Genomic DNA, 16,689 nt, shown 5'->3' with positions numbered 1-16,689 from the left:
CCCCTGCAGTGCAGGAAGATGCAGCTGTCCTGTACGGGGATTGAACCTGCAACCCTGGGTTTTATCAGCGCCACACACTAACCAACTGAGCTATCCAGGTGGTTCAGTTTTTGGAGCCCTACCTGTTGAGCTGTGCCATTTCCCTTGCAGTTTACCCAAACCCACACGGCAATATCCAGATTGGGGCGTCCTCCTTCCCAACATCCCCCACCTGCTCTGATTCTACAGTGTTTTAAATGGGGACTATTTTCCCTTTAAAAAAATTGTCGGCATGGGTTAGTCTTGCTCACCGGTGAGTTTGAGATTTCTCTTTTAAGATCGTCTCGTGTAGGCTATTTAGACTCCAGAGTGTAGGCTGTTTGTTTATTTTTATGCTACCAAACTGTTTTCTCCCTCATCCCACATCTTAATCAAGCGTCTTAATTTGGAAATGGGGGTTTAACTAGATGCTGTTTCATGAAGCTCCATCCTCCGCGTCTCAGCCTTTTAGATATTTGAAGATGGTTATCATACCTCCTCTCTGTCTCTTCATGTTTTCTTGAAAATGAAATAAATACAAATGCAATGGGTCTTATTCCCAGGTAAGTGTGGATACTGGAAAGCAGCTGTCCGGAAGTTTTGGATACAGTGGTACTTCGGGTTAAGAACTTAATCCATTCTGGAGGTCCGTTCTTAACCTGAAACTGTTCTTAACCTGAAGCACCATTTTAGCTAATGGGGCCTCCCACTGACGCTGCACCGCCGCTGTGCGATTTCTGTTCTCATCCTGAAGCAAAGTTCTTAACCTGAGGTACTATTTCTGGGTTAGCAGAGTCTGTAACTTGAAGCGTATGTAAGCTGAAGCGTATGTAAGCTGAGGTACCACTGTTCTGTAAAGCAGGCTTTCAGAAGTTTTGGAGGGTGGAGGGGGTCACAACATTAACATCCCAATAGATCTTGCTTCCCCATTAGGTTCCCAGGGGAACTCCAAGTGCGCCACAGAGTAAGTTGTGCCTCTGTGTATCCAGCTTCCAGCATCAGCCCAGCACACTCTCTTACAGCCCTCCCCCCCCCAGGCTATTGTTCTTCCTCCTTGGATAACAAGGTACCCAGCCAGGTGGGGTAGGAAAAGACCCACTCCTTTGTCTCTAGGGCAAGCTATTTGAATTTGTAAATCGCAGTAGATTCGTACCTTGGAAGTTGAACGGAATCCGTTCTGGAAGTCCGTTCGACTTCCAAAGCACAGCTTCAGATTGGCTGCAAGAAGCTCCTGCAGCCAAGCGGAAGCTGTGCCAGATGTTCAAAAATCGTTTGAAAACCAGAACACTCACTTCCGGGTTTTGATCGTTCGGGAGCCGATTTCTTTGGGACATCTTTCCAAAGGAAAATCTTGAAATTATGTGAGAGGTTTTTATGGTGGTGCTCAACACGGGTTTTAAGTTGTGGGTGAACATATCAGACGACACAGTGATTCTTCAAACAGCTCTTGTTTATTCACGGGCCAGAGCAGAACTGACTGAAGGGTTCAGCCAGCCTGCTTATATAGAGCTCCACTACAATGCAACAGTAACCATTTTCTGTAACTATCCAATCACTGTGAACATCACTTTCAATCCCTTATTTGCATATGTGGACCTGAGTGAAAACTATCTACAGTATCCCCCTGCTGGCCCAGGGTGAGAACTTCAGTACATAACAGTGGGCCTTTCCCCTTTCATGCTTTTAGTTACTTCTTTAAAATAAATAAATAAACCAAGATCTCTGTGGCATCATCCCACAATGCACCTGCCTTTTGGGTCTGTAGTGCATCCTTGCCTGGACTGGGTATGCGCAGATCTGTGGTGAGCTGGTGTGGAAGAGTGGTCCTTGCGGCTGGAGGTTTGCCTCGATCACTGTTGTAACATGTTATATATTTCAGCTCAGTTCAATAAGTTTACTGTGCTAGCCGAAGGCCATGACAAAACCAACACAGTCAACAAAAATATAGAACAAACCCTCTGTTTAAACTCACAGAACCATGCAATGCAAGCGAGACTATAAATGGGGAGCCCCAATGACTATATACAGTGTATTTCAAATTATACCTCCGAATCTCCCTTACAATTTACTACTATTTTGTCCAATTCTTTCTTGCCACCAGCATGAAATAGGCCACTTTATGAGTCACTGAGGCGTTCGAGTCACTCAGCAGCTACAGAACCCTCTCCGTCAAGGAGAGATTGCTTTCTCTAACAAACCGGGGATTTAGAAGGTGTCTCCTAGGTTCTGTGTATAATGGGCAATGTAACATATAATGAAGAATGTCTTCTATTTGCGGTTGCCTGCATATACAGAGTCTATCTGTGTATGGAATCTTGTTATAAGGCCCATCCAGCACAGCTGAGTGCATTGCTTGGAAACACACCTCAATAAAGGAAAATCTTAAGGGAACAAGCAAGAAATGGCTCTAAAATGCTCTGTTTGTAAGAGTGGAAACCACAGAGAACGTTTAGAAGATTTAACCACTTGTCCCTTCTGGATTCTGTCCAGTAGAGTCCATCATCAAAATCTCAGTAATAATCTGAATAATAATACAGGCAACGTTGAATGTTTGATTTCCACCAATAACTGTCACCCAGTTCCATATAGCACATGGCAGGAAATCGCTCCAAGGGTAAGGAAGTAATCTTTCCAGGTAATTGAATTGAGAGCAGTCTACTCTTTTCTTGACCATTGTCCATCCGGCTTCCGTACGTAGAAGTGCTAGTGATGTTTCATTGGATAAGGAGAATAGTCTCCTAAGAAATTTATTTTGAACGATTTCTAACCCTCACCTCAAATTTCAGCTCCACACAATATTTGCGGTGAAGGAGCATATTACAATATAATTGTTCTATTATTGAAGGACATGCTTAAATGTTACATTGCAAATGGGCCCCTCGTTAGAATGTCTAGCCTGAGCAGACAGAGATAAAGAACAAGGATTTATTGTCACACCAGGATGAGGGAGGTTGCAGGAAGGAGGGAGAGAAGACCAAGACCTTATATGGTAATATAGGAACTTACTATAAGTTTCGATTTCCCAGAAATCAGGTGACTTACAAGAAATCAGGTGACTTACAAGAGATCAGGTGGTATTCTATTTTGCAAATCTATATAAAGGGGCGCACCCTGACTACTGTGTACAGGTTGCGTACTGATTGCCCTGTGCCTTTGTTCTGCATATGCACTTCAAATAAAAAATCCTGTTAATAACCTGCAAGAGCGTTTTGCCGCTTTGTGTGAATCTGTGCTTCAGGGACCCAAATAGCAGATATGTGTGGTCCTTCAGCGGGATCACTTTATTACCATTTTGCTGCCCTTTGGATTTCACTGCCTCAATATGCCACTTCCAAGACAAGGATTCACTAAAAAGGACTCCAAGATATATGAAGTAGGGTTGCCATATTTCAGAAGTTTTTGTTTGTTTTAGTTTTGCCAAAAGCTGTTGAGATTTTTTAAAAATAGTTTTTGAGCTATTTCTTATTAAATTAGTCAAAATCTACACTACCGACATGGCCTGTCATACGTCTGGATTTTCCCGGACATTTCAGCCATTTCTGCCCAGAGTTTACTGGCTATGTCTGGAAAATTCTAGACATATGGCAACCCTATCTGAAGGAGCAAGAATGCTCTAATTCATGTTGACCCAAACTCCATTTATATCTAGGGCTGTGTTTTTCCAAAGACCATCAGCTCAGTCTTGGAATAGTTTACGGAGTTTATAATATGAACTAAAAACCATCAATAGATTTTTAAGTCCCAAGTGGGAGACTGAAAGGAGCCCTATGTCATCTGCATACATCTAATTGCCAGAGAACATGGACTAGGTGAAGAACTGCATCATTAATATAAAGATTAAAAAGCATAGGGGCGAAAATACAACTCTGTTTCACTTCTTCGGTTGATTTAAAGGCCTCAGGCCAGCCAGCATTAAGACCAACTCTGACCCTCATTTCTGTGCCACAGAACAGTCTCAAATGAGTAAGAGAAGCCTGTGGTCAATGTTAGCATTGAGAAGTTTCTCCCCCCCCCCCCACCTGCTGTGATTAACTGACTCAAAAGCAGCAGAGAGATCAATAAAGGCTGCAAAATGATTGTTTTTATGTTTTTGGTGTATTTTCTAATGATGTGATGCAACATAAAACACTGGTTGTTGTTACTGAATCCCTCTCTGAAGCCCGCTTGTCCTTCACACAATATACGTATAATTTGTGTGGAGCCTGTCTAATAACTTATTAAATAGATATTGAGCATAAAGCTTGGAAAGGAATATCTAAATAAAAGGCCAACAGGGCGATAGGTTTTGAGGAACGGCTCTGTGTGCTATTTTTATAGAAAAAGAGGTGCTGGAACCCATTCTCTCAGAATGGCAATGGCACCAACCTGAGAGGTGCTGGAATTGAGTTCTGGCTGAAAAAAAGCCCTGGTTCTAGTCATAATGTACAAGCTTGGCTGAAGGCACACCCCAAAATGGTGTGTGGATGTGTGAAGGGTAATAAAGACAGAAGTTGCCGCCTCTTATTTCTTCCTGCCAAACATCCACACCTAGAGACTACAGTATTACGGATAGGCATTTGCAGAAGAGGGTGAGTGTTCCCTCTTTGAAAGGATGCACTCTGAGACGTGAGCAGAGCTGGGGCCGGCCCTACCATTAGACGCTGGGGGTACATGGTGTCAGTGGCTGGAAGGTGTTGGAGGATGGAGCTGTGGGTGGCAGCTTGCCTGGCCTTGCCCTACCTAAGCTAGCTTGTTGCCCTCAGGGGCAGTGGAGGGAGTTGCTTTACAAAGGCCACATTCCCAAGATAAGTGTAAAACACTGCCGCCATCTTGCACCGCCATGGTTTGCCCCCAAAGAATTATGGTAACTGTAGTTTGTTAAGGGTGCTGAGCGTGGCTAGGAGCCCTCTACTGCCCTCCCAGAGCTACAGTTCCCAGAGTTCCCAATGAATGTGGGAATGTGACCAAAGCAAGATTCAGTTGCCCGGCTAGTCAGCCTCAGGGGTGGGAATGGCTCATCATGCCTCAGGCTGCAAAACATCTTAAGCCAGCCCTGATGGAGCAGAAACTGGTGCAAATAAGCATCTGCACTTGCTGTTTCCCACCCCTGGACTTGAGCCTTTGTCTAAAATCATTTCCCTTTTTCTGTTGGGGTTGAGAGAGCAATGCCCACTCCTGGCAGTAGGGCTCATGGGCATTTAGTATCTGTGCCCTACCTTTTCTCTAGGGAAGCAGAAATGGCTCCCTCCTTTTTGGATCCCCTTGTGAGGAAGGCTAGGTTGAGAGGAAGTGACTGACTTTAACAGCTGAGTAGAGATGCGAACCTGGATCTCACCAGACCTCATCTGATACTCTGATCCCTGTGCCCACAGTGGCTCTTTGAACTCCAAGACAAGCAGAAGTCCAAAAAGTAAAACCTGGAGGGTTCTCTCTCTCTCTCTCTCTTTCTCTCTCAGCAGCTTTCAGAGACAGTGAGAAATTTTCCAGCTGAATTTCTGTTTGCCATAAATTTGTTAAATACCCAAGAACCCTGTCAGGAAGCAGCAGCTGGGACTGTCATTCTTCTCTGTTCACCCAACAGTTCCATTTTCTTCCTTCAACTCTCCCTCTTTAATGCCCCTTCTTTTGCAAAGGTTTTCTCAGTCTGCCCACCTCACCTAATGTGCAATTAATTTCTTGAGCTATTATGATATATAGCTATAAAAGCGGGGTGGGAGAAGCATTGCTTTGGGTCCAGCAAATTATGTGGGAGCTATGTAGGCATGGGTTAGGTAATTCCCTTGTATGGGAGATTACAGAGAGGGCCATGTAAGAACAGAAGCCAAAGTATTACCACTTTAAAACTTGGGCTTGTTTACAGCTGAATCCAGGTGCAATTCTAAAAGGGCAAGGCGACCTTGAATCCTGCGCTTCCAGTCAACAGTCAGCTCTTCAAGGTCTCGTTTTCGCCGGCAGCTGAATGAGACGATAAGAGTTCTGAGGCTGCAGGATCACTTCAGACTAAACACGGGAAATCACATTTTGTTCATGCTCTTCTGAATTTGATATAAACAAAGCCTCCCTTTAACAAGAAAACAGGCTTGAGAAAGAGAGGGCTGTTTCTCACTCGTGCAAGATAGTTTGTTCTTTAAATAAAAAAACCAAGAGTTTTGGGTAGTTCTCATGGAACATTCCAAAATTGCCTCCTCGGCTGCAGCAGTACAATCCACTCTACGACCTCAGGATTTCACCAACATATTATCCTACCTGTATGTAAGCAGGCCAGGCTGCAGATGACATTTGCGGCCTGTACAAATTTGCTCTTTCCTGACAATTCTCCCTCCTCTCTTCCCCTTGCCATCACATATTCACTTCCCTATATTTTTACCAGATATATCACCACCACCATTTAGACAGCATCAGAGTGTTCCAAGCACCTCTCAGCAATCCATACAACAACCCTCTAAAGTCAACCAGTAAATGATTCTGCTCATATAGCTTTGATATAAGAATTGGCAGGGTTATGTGTGTGTGTGATGTGCTTTGAATATTCTGGTGCTAGATCAGTATTAATGATGGCTATTCGAATAATAATAACAATCACCATCATTTTAGGGGAGTGAATATTAGTAACAATTGTTATGATGGCATCCATCTGTCTCGAGAGACAATGGAGTGCGCCTCTGGGGGGTGTTAACAGCACTAAAGTGACTCCCCTCTGGGGTGCAATGCTGGGCAGTGTGTGTGGAGGTCCTGGGCTGCTCAGACAAGAAGACACCCCCCCCCCGGTCTTGCTGATGTGGTCCAAAGGAAAGCAGAGCAATACATTTGGCACCGGCTTGGCTGCAGGAGTTGCCAGAAGGAGGCATACAAGATGCCACCCAACTATCTTAGGGACTTCACTCTGGATTTGTGTAGAGCTTGCTCTAAAACAGAACCTCAGACCTCTGTCTAAGTCGCAGTGATGTCACACCACTGTGATGATGTCACGTTCAAGATCCACAACAAATAAAGAGATCCACAATCCCTTTTTTCAAATTTGCTTTTTTATTGCTCGATGCCGATCGACAGCAGTGCTGCGCTAGCTGTTTGACAGGAGAGGAAGTTCTGAAAACACGGGGCAGGGTTGAGGTAGGCGTTGGTTCAACAGAGTTAACAAAAGAGGTGAGAGAAAATGTGCTGGAAAATTATTTGCCTCACGAATCATCAGTCGGTAAGGGGAAAGAAAATCCCCGAGATTTGGGTGGAAAGACATGGGCCCTGAGCTGTCCCTGTGCCCTGCCCCATTGATCAGCTAGTCTCTCCCTGCTGTGCTCCCTCACTTTCCACAAGAGGGGCAGTCACTGGGGTAGTAGTCCCAGTGGAAACCGATGGCGTCAATGACCGAACCAGAGCTGCCGCTGAAGTAACGCAGGACGGTGTTTGGGAAGAGAGGAGCTGCGTTGAAGCTGGTGCCTGTGTCCTTCCCAAAAGGGAAGTAGCGCCCCTTGTCGGTGACGAACACAAGTTTGCGGACGTAGCTTTTGTATTTCCCGGAGACTTGGATGATGGACTCGCCAGGGTGCAGGAAGATTTCCTCCAGGTCACCAGAAGAACCCCCCACGTAGTTGCTCCACTCCTTGCCGTAACGGACCTGGAGACTGGAATAAGGTAAAAGACAGACTTCTTAGGCCATCTTCTTTCTTCCCTGAAAGGCCAACAGCCCAGTGCAGAGTTAGCCACGCTTATGCCCCTTAAAACAGAAGGTCTCATTGGTGCCTAAGTCTGTTCTTGATTCCTGTACACCCCTTTCCATCCCAAAGGATCTAGAAGTTCTCTACAGCCTTTCCATGTTATCATTTTGTTTGGCACAACCAATTCACATTTGTTACTCATTTGCCTTGCGCAATTCACATAATTGCGCTGCCGATTGCAAAGGACACCCCCCACTCCTCCCCCAATATTCCTAATTTGTTGCTGAGAAATGTGGCCCTTGACCCAGGAAACACTTGGTCATGTTGTGCGAATGCCTGATGATCGTCTTCCAAAGCAACTACTCTATTCCGAACTTAAAAATGGAAAGCATAATGCTGGTGGTCAACAAAAGAGGTTTAAAGATTGTCTCAAGGCAAATCTAAAAAAATGTAGTATAAACACTGACAACTGGGAAACACTGGCCTGTGAGTGCTCCAGTTGGAGAACAGCCTTTACCAAAGGTGTCATGGGCTTTGAAGACACTCAAACTCAGGACGCAAGGGAGAAACGTGCTAAGAGGAAGGTATGCTTGGCAAATCCACACCATGATCAACTCCTGTCCAGAAACATATGTCCCCACTCTGGAAGGACGTGTGGGTCCAGAATTGGCCTCCACAGTCACTTACGGACTCATTGTTAAAACTGTGTTTATGGAAGACAATCTTACTCGGCTACGAGTGATCGCCAAAGAAGAAGAAAGAAGAAGAAGAAAGATAAGTTGTAATAAATGATACAACTCCTCCTCTCCAACTATCAAGCTCTCCAAAACAGAACATGTTCTCCCGCTAGTTTTATGCAACGAGGCATCAAACATGTGACAGAAATAGAAGAACTTAGGTTGAAAGCTCTTTGGGGCAGGGTCCTGCATTTGATGACGCTGTAGAAAACAAACGAGGGATAGAAAGACTGGAAAGAGAAGCTGCTGAATTGCAACTCATTACCAAACTTAAAACCATGGAGAGACCTGGTCTGAACAAAGACATTGGATTCTTATCTCATTATACATGACTAAGCCATTTTTCACCTTCTCACCCCTTGCCTTTTCCTGTAAGACCTATTACAGTCGTTAAGAGTCGTCAACAGGCTCATCTCAGCTATCTGCCAATCACCCATTCCCACCACCCTTCTGAGTAATACCCCTCCCCACCTTCTCACTATATAGAAGGATCTGGCAACTTCTGTTTCAGTGTATCTGAAGAAGTGTGCATGCACACGAAAGCTCATACCAAGAACTAACTTAGTTGGTCTTTAAGGTGCTACTGGAAGGAATTTTTTTATTTTGAGGGATAGAAAGTTTGAGTAGCCAATTTCAAACAAGAGCGAACCCAGTATTATAATCTGTTCAGAGCTCTGCACTGGACTCTTGGACCTCAAGTGTTCAGTATAAGGAAAGCGGGTTCTCTGTTTTCTTTTTGCTGTGGAGCCTTTGACTGCTCTGAAATGGTTTTGCTGCTGGCATCAAATTGGCAAACAAGCATATTCAGACATGAGGCTTAAAGTCACTTTCACAATTGAGGGTTAAGGTATGCACACATTAAAATGGCTAGAAACACAGCAAGACTGTTTCACTCTACACACAAACATATCTTCAGTGCTTTCTCCTACAAAAGGAACAGAGGGCACTTCCAGACTGCTGCTGTTTTGCAGGCGAAATTCAGCGGCATGCTGGAAAACTAAAGTCGATTTTGTTTTATTTTTAAATTTCTTATTAGGCTTCTATCCTGCCCTTCCTCTCAAAAGATGCCACAGAACCATAGCATTGTAGAGTTGGAAGGGACCCCGAGGGTCATCTAGTCCAACCCCCCCAACGCCCAGGAGCTCTTGCGCAACAAACCCGCTCCCACCTCCCCCCCAAAAATCCTGGACTATTTGCAGTAAGGTAAAGTGATGGGGAAATGTACTGGAAAGTATACAATAAAAATTGCTTGAATCTCCCTGCAAACCAATCAGAATGAATGCTCATCTAACCTCCCTGCAATTTTTATTAAGGGCAAATGCTCGATACACAGGATGTGTGGAAGAGAAAGGACTTTCCAAAGACTGCCCTAAATTTCCCCGCAGTAAAAGGGTTCACCTTATTTTAAGGTCAATCTGTCCACCCATCGCTTTTTCTCCAAACCCTACAAGCCGCCAAGCCATGGCCTGTTCCCAGATCCCCACCAGCCTCCAAACACTTACCCCACGATGTACCACCGGTTCGTCCGGATCCTAATGGCAGTTATGGGCCCATCCAGCTGGTTCCCAGAGTGGGAGAAGCGTTTCCCGCCACCTCCGCCGTACTCGCCAGAATAGGAAGAAGAACGTGGCTGAGCTGGAATAAGACCCAAAGCGACACAGAGCAGATGAGTTTCAGCACAGCAACCTAGTCCTGCCCTTGGACAGCAGCACGGCCTGGGGGGCAGTGACACCTCCCTCCCCGCCCCGTCCGGCCCCCGTTGGGATTTACCTGTGTTGATGGTGATGCCGCAACAGAGCAAAGCAAGGAGAGTGAACCAAAACATCCTAGAAAAGAGAGTGTTGCGTTTTTTAAAAAAATCAGCGTGTTGATTTCAGTACTTTTACATGTTTATTCTATCCTCCCTGCCCTCCCACATCCGTTTCAAAGTGTCGTACACATCCTGGTCCCGTTCCTCTAATTTTATCCTTCACAACAGCCCTGGGAGGTAGGAGAGGGTGGGAGTAGGTGAATTGGCCCAGGTCACCCACTGAATTTGAATGCTGAGAAGGGATTTGAACTGAAAAGGATATATCAAGAACTCTGGCCAAAAGTTTCAATATAAGGAATAATTCCTACTCAAGAGTTGAAATGAAAAACGTGTGTATTCTGCTAAGAATAACAGTTTGAAGCTAGTAGTAAATTTAAACACAACGTGTAAGTACGATAGTTTTAAAGTAATGGTAAGTTTGGATACAACGTTTAAGTACAGAAATAATGTAGTTTCAAATATACAGTGATATAGTACAAAGGTACATGAAATACCAGTGCACAACAATTGTTTTATACAAGTCTCAATAGCAGTCAAAAAGAGTCCACATTATATAAAATCAGAATAAAGAATAAAGGATCAAATAGGGCCAAGAAGGAGTATCCGGAGTGTGAATCAGATGTACGACTCAGTACTAGTAACCAGGACAGGGCCCTGTTTCGGAGTACACACCTTCTTCAGCTCGGTTTTTTGATGACTATAAATCTGTTGGAAATCTGTATCATTTAATTCTTTTATGTTTCTTTTTCGACATGCGTCTTAGAAAATTGCCTCCAAGTTTTCTTGCGTTTCTCTGTGCGAAGGGATTTGAAGACAGGTGTAGGGATGATCGGGGAGTGGGGTCCAGAGGGAGCACACTCCCCACCCGCAGGCAGCCTTAGCCTGCCTGCACGCGTGATCTTGGGGTGCGGAGCACACACCCCCCTCACAGACAAAGCCACGGCTGTCTGAACATCGTTGCCTCTGTCTAACCTTCTGCGATCTCAGCAGTTTGCCGTGTCCTGTCTGAGACCTTTGTCTCCTTTGTCATACACTGTGCAAGGGGAAAATGACGCGGTGGAAACAAGTGCCAAAATAACTTTGTACCACCCCAGGATCTCGGGACCGGAAGATGTGTAAAGGTCACAACCCAAAATGTATCTGCTTGCTTTGCATATTTGTCTCAATAAACGGAGGCTCCACAGGGCTGGCCGGCAGCTTGCTTTCAGCTCACCTGTGTGCAGCTCACCTGCATTACCAACTCCTGCCTCATGTCCCTCACTTCAACAGGCCTCTCCAACCAAAGCCTACCCACTCACTTTGGATACAAGAAGCTGCCTTAGTCCATTGGTCCATCTAGCTCAGGTTTCTCAAAGAAGGACTTGGGTCTCCAGCTGCTTTTGGACTACAGTTCCCATCATCCCTGTCCTGCTAGCTAGGGATGATGGGAGTTGTAGTCCAAAAACAGCTAGAGACCTAAGTTTGGGGAAACTCTGATCTAGCTCATTACTGTCTATGCTGTCTGAATTGGCGGCAGCTTTCCAGAGTTTCAGGCAGAAGCTATTCCTATCCCTACTTGGAGATGCCAGGAATCGAACCCGTGACCTTCTCTGTGCAAAGCAGATGCTGCAAGTTGTGACCCATCCCTCAGTTATGAAATAGCAGGTGTTCCAAAGAGGTCTGAGACACACCTGCCAGAGCACTGCTTCGTTACACTATCAAACCTGATACCCAAGACAGCTTTACATCTATTTCTTTTAAAAGGGAGTTCCTGTAATAGGATCAGGCCAGCCGACTCCATGAAGGCTCTGTGCTACATGGACTTTGCCATGATTTGTGCAAAGTTGAGCTTCCATTGGAAATCAAACCAAAGCATAATTTGAACCAAATTAACCAAGCATAGCTCTGTTCTCAGCCCTGCAAAAACGTAAAGAGGGAGTGCTTTTGAGCATGTGCAGAGTGACTTGCATTCGCCCTTGAATAACCGCAACAAGCTTGCAATGAGTGGTAACGACTTTTGATTAAGAACCATGTTAACACTGCTCAGTCCAGCCTGTGCATATGTTGACGTGGTTATGCCAGTGGTCTGCTCTCCTCTCTCTTTATTAATACCTCTTAACTTGCAGCTTTTAAACCATTTTTCTGGAGCGTGGCCTCTGGAAAGTTGTCCTGGCTCAAATCCCATGCTGGCAACCCTAGTTCTGTGAACTAGTAGAGAGTCAGATGTTGGGAAACTCCAGCTCCCATTCTCTCTCACCACTGGTCATGCTTCAGTGATGGCCAAACTTGGCCCGCTGATAGGAGAGAAACAAAGAGCAGCTTGCAGCAGTCTGGAGCAGGGCCAAATCTCTCAGAGAGTTTCCATAGTATGCGGCTGCAGCAATTATAAAATACCGTATTTTTCGCTCTATAACACGCACCCGACCATAACACGCACGTAGTTTTTAGAGGAGGAAAATCTGTAGGCATGCCACCCGTAGGCATTCCCTCCATAACACGCACAGACATTTCCCCTTACTTTTTAGGAGGAAAAAAGTGAGTGTTATGGTGCAAAAAATACGGTACTTCAAAAACTGACTGAGTCAGTTGAGATAAAAGTATAAAAGATTAAAAGAAGATTAAAAGAAGTCCGAAGAGCACCGGTAAGCGCGTCTTACCTCGGCGCCATGTTGGCGCCTCCCTCACCCGCCAGCTGTTTTGGGACTACAACTCACATCATCCCTAGCTAACAGGACAAGTGGTCAGGGATGATGGGAATTGTAGTCCCAAAAAAGCTGGAAAGCCATCACTGTGCTAGACGGCGCTCTTAAGAGTTTGGAGTCAAGCAACATCTGGAGGGCCACATACCAAACAGCTAGCCAGACAGCTTAATCACAGAATTATAAGAGTTGGAATCATCTTTTTATGTTCTTATGTTCTTTGTATACTGTGTTAGTTTTATGATGTTAGCTGCCCTGAGCCCGGCTCTGACCGGGGAGGGCAGGGAACAAATAAAATCATCATCATCATCATCTAGTCCAACCCCCTGCAATGCAAAAAGATGAAGCTGTCCCTTACCGGGATCAAACCTGCAACCTTGGTATTACCAGCACCATGCTCTAACCAACTGAGCTATCCAGCAGGTCTTGAAAAACTCAGGTGGTCCAAATCCCTTAAAGCAAACAGTCAACCCCAGGCAGCCTTGAAGAGAGATCTCCAAGTTTCCATAGAAAGACCTTGTTCTCATAGAAGACCTCTTTGGAGCCTCCTGGAAAACAGGGTCCACTAGAAGCACCCCCTCCCCTTAAAAAAAACAAACCACACACAAAAGATCTGTTGTGAGGCTAAAATGTGGAGGGGGAGAGGCATGTTTTATGCCACCTTCAGCCGCTGCAAGGAAAAGTGGGATACAAATGCAATAAATAATTATTTGCGGAAAGGGCTGCGCTCAGCCCCCGACTTACCTTGCAGCCTGCACAGTCCTTGGGTGGGCTGGGTGCTCTGTGCCTGAGCTCTGCAGAATCGGCCAAAGGGGAGCTTCATGTTTTATACTGTCCGTGAAGTACGATATGGCGCCACCTTATCTTGGGAACATGCCTGCTGGGCAAACACCATCCATCTATTATAAAACAATTCAGTTGGCATTTTCCTGGGAGGGACCCAAACAAACGGGCCCTCCCTTTAATGGCCCATGGCAGCCACCTGCTGCGCTGGGGCCTAGTGTGGGGTGTGGGGAATCCTGGAGCCCCAAAGATGGAAGGGAAACAGCATTGTCCAACCCTGATGTATCCTGGCCACCTTTGGAAAATGGAGGGGACTTTGGTCTCCCACCAAATCTTCACGTTACTGCCGCTGTGTGGCCAGTGAAGATCTTCAGCGCTTAAACGAAGAATATTTAAATGGCACAATCATTGGTTTTTATTTGAAATATCTGGTGCTTGAAAAACCCAAAAAAGAAGGTGCTGATAGAACTCGTGTGTTCAGTTCCTTCTTTTACACATGCCTTAATGCAGAGGAGAAATGGCATAGGCAGGTAAAAAGATGGACATGTTGTGTTGACATCTTTGAAGAAGATTTCATTTTTGTTCCTATTAATAAAGCAGCACCTTGGTTCTTGGCTGCCATCTGTTTCCCAGTCTTAAGAGAACCCAGTATATGAAACCAATCCATACTATCAGGAAGTTAGACCTTCCTCTTCATACGTATCAAAGAATTATATGCAAACAGCCTTGGATTCTGCTCATGGTTTCATTGAGAGGCTGTTCCCAATCAAATGTGGGAAGTCAAAATACGCACTAAAAGAAGTTTCTCCAATGATGTTATGGAAGGTTCAAACCTGAAAGTGCCACAACAGAATGACTTCAGTGATTGTGGAATTTCCACCTGATTTCCAAGTCTGGATGCTCCGTTGGTAATCTCCTGAGAGTGATCTAGTCTGGCTCAGCCCAGGGATTTAGCCCAGACTTGGAGCTGAAACCCATGGGGGGAGGGATTTGTCTGGGCGAGACTCTCTGGGTTGCACCCTGACAGGAACGACTCTCTCATTCTCCCTCTCCGACATTTTGGCTCTCCGGGAATAGACCTGTAAAACAGCAAATGCAGAGTCACCACTATTTCCAAATCCCTTCTAACCACAGAGCACAGCAAGGAAAGACCTGCTATGGGGAGAGGAAGGTCTGCTTTGTCTCAGCTTCTGCCTGTGAATCTGGGCACCCCATAGGGGGAGGTGACAGCTGGGATGCTGCAAGGCCTGACCTTGCCTCTTCCTCCATGTAGTTCCCTTCAGGGAGAAGCACATCATTCTCTGAGGATGACTCCTCTGCTAGGGACATGGCATCAGCAAAGATGGGGATGGGGACAACCCGAGAACCAGTTGGCTCCACCTGCCATTGGCCCTGGGCCCTGCCTTTCACTGGCTCTGGGTCCGCCTGCTGTTGGGTGGTGTAGCCTAGTGTAGCGGTTATAATGAGACCGGGACCCGAATTCAAATCCCTGCTCAGGCACGAAACTCGCCAAATGAACGTGGGCCAGTCACCGCCTCACACTATTGTTGTGAGGAAGATTAAAGGATCGTTGTGAGCCTAGAAGGGGAGGGTGGAGAGCCGGGAGGAAGCCTGAGGTAAATCGCTAAAAAGCATGTGGGATTTATTTTTATTTTTTAAAGAAAACTAGCAGAGAGAAGGTTGGGTGAGATCCTCGGCATGCTTGCTCTCTCTACTTGAAGGGAATGTTTTTTCTGTAGTCAAAAGATTGGCATCCATGCCATTTCAGAACACCCCCTTCTGCCCACCCTACTACTGACCAAAGGAGAAAACGAAAACCCAAAAAGATTTGTGCTCTGTTTTCTTTCTCCTCCTGTTCACATCCTTTCTCAGCCTCAAAGCTATTAACAGGGCTGCTCCTCGGCCTCTGGGTTTAAGGTGGGCCTAGTGGCTTCATCACAAAGCAGCAAAATGATGGAGAAGGAAGGAAGAGGCAGCTGCGTGCCTGACAGCAATGAGGAACGAGGGACACGCTCCGTTCTGGGGCCGTGCCCTGATAATGCCCTTTGAGAATATTGCCAGAGACATCTGGAAAGTAGCAGTTCAGGCAGACCTCGCCCAAGATGAGGTTGGGTGCCAGGCCTGGCCCACCCCAGGCATATGCTGTTCTGAGAAAACATGGGAATGTCCGGAGGGCGTTAAAGGACAAGGGCCTTCCGATGCCACCCCACCCTGTCCCCACGTCACAGCAATGGGTGACCATCTGTGTGAGTGTGTGTGGGAGGAAAGGAGGAGATCCAGTTTGGGGCAAACACAACCTTTGCCACTGGTTTGGCAAGGAGGAGGAAGTGGCTTGTCCGATTCTGGTTCCCTGCCACAAACATGCAACACGCTTTAGCTGAATTCAGCACAGGTTTGATGCATGCACCCATCGCCGGCTTTAAGGCGTACCTATTCAGAGTTTCATTAGTATTTATTATTGTTGTTTATTAAATCTACACCCATAGATCTCAGGGCAGTTAGCAACACAAAATCACAATAGTAAAAACACAAGATACGTAATAATAACATAGGTGTCTGCTACCTGAAGAGTTGGTGTGTGTGTGTGAGGAAATGGGTACAAAATCAAGGAACCCAGTGCCCCTTGCAGTCTCCTAGTTTTGAATACAACGCAGTCCCTTTCCACTCCCCACCTGTCCTAGGCCTTACGCCATGCCTCTTCTCAGATATCAGGGCCACCTGAGGCATAGCCCAATTAGCAGAGCAGGAGAGCCTTCATCTTAGGATCAGGGGTTCAAGCCCCACTGCAGGTGAAAGGTTCCTGCGTTGCAGATGGCCGTACTAGATGATCCCACCCGGATCATCCAGTTTGAAGGGTCTCAGATCCCTACCTTCAACTCTTGTTGAAAGCGGGGCGATTTAACACATGAAAAATCTAGTTGTCCAATTCACGTCCCTGTATGAAACATTCCAGGCAATATCTCTAAGGCGGTCCCCGCCCCCTGCAAATTTCAGACCGAATTAAATGAAAAGAAACAATTTGTCCAAACAGA

At 45.8% G+C, this 16,689-nt stretch overlaps 1 protein-coding gene across 1 annotated transcript; it reads right to left on the bottom strand.

Annotated features, from left to right (window-relative positions):
* Positions 1-7,004: 7,004 nt before the first annotated feature.
* ZG16 (zymogen granule protein 16) lies at positions 7,005-14,149 on the bottom strand. The gene is made up of 4 exons (XM_082195612.1): positions 13,619-14,149; positions 10,157-10,212; positions 9,889-10,021; positions 7,005-7,616 (listed from the first exon to the last, which is right to left on the bottom strand). Exons 2-4 carry the CDS (start codon positions 10,209-10,211, stop codon positions 7,295-7,297), a joined length of 510 nt encoding a protein of 169 aa, XP_082051738.1. The 5' UTR covers position 10,212; positions 13,619-14,149; the 3' UTR covers positions 7,005-7,294.
* Between the last annotated feature and the right edge of the window lie 2,540 nt (positions 14,150-16,689).

This window comes from Podarcis vaucheri, assembly GCF_965113315.1.
Source record: "Podarcis vaucheri genome assembly, chromosome: 13".
Classification (NCBI taxonomy): Eukaryota; Metazoa; Chordata; class Lepidosauria; order Squamata; family Lacertidae; genus Podarcis; species Podarcis vaucheri.
The sequence above is the reverse complement of the archived record's forward strand: the minus strand, read 5'-3'. Positions and strand labels throughout refer to the sequence as shown.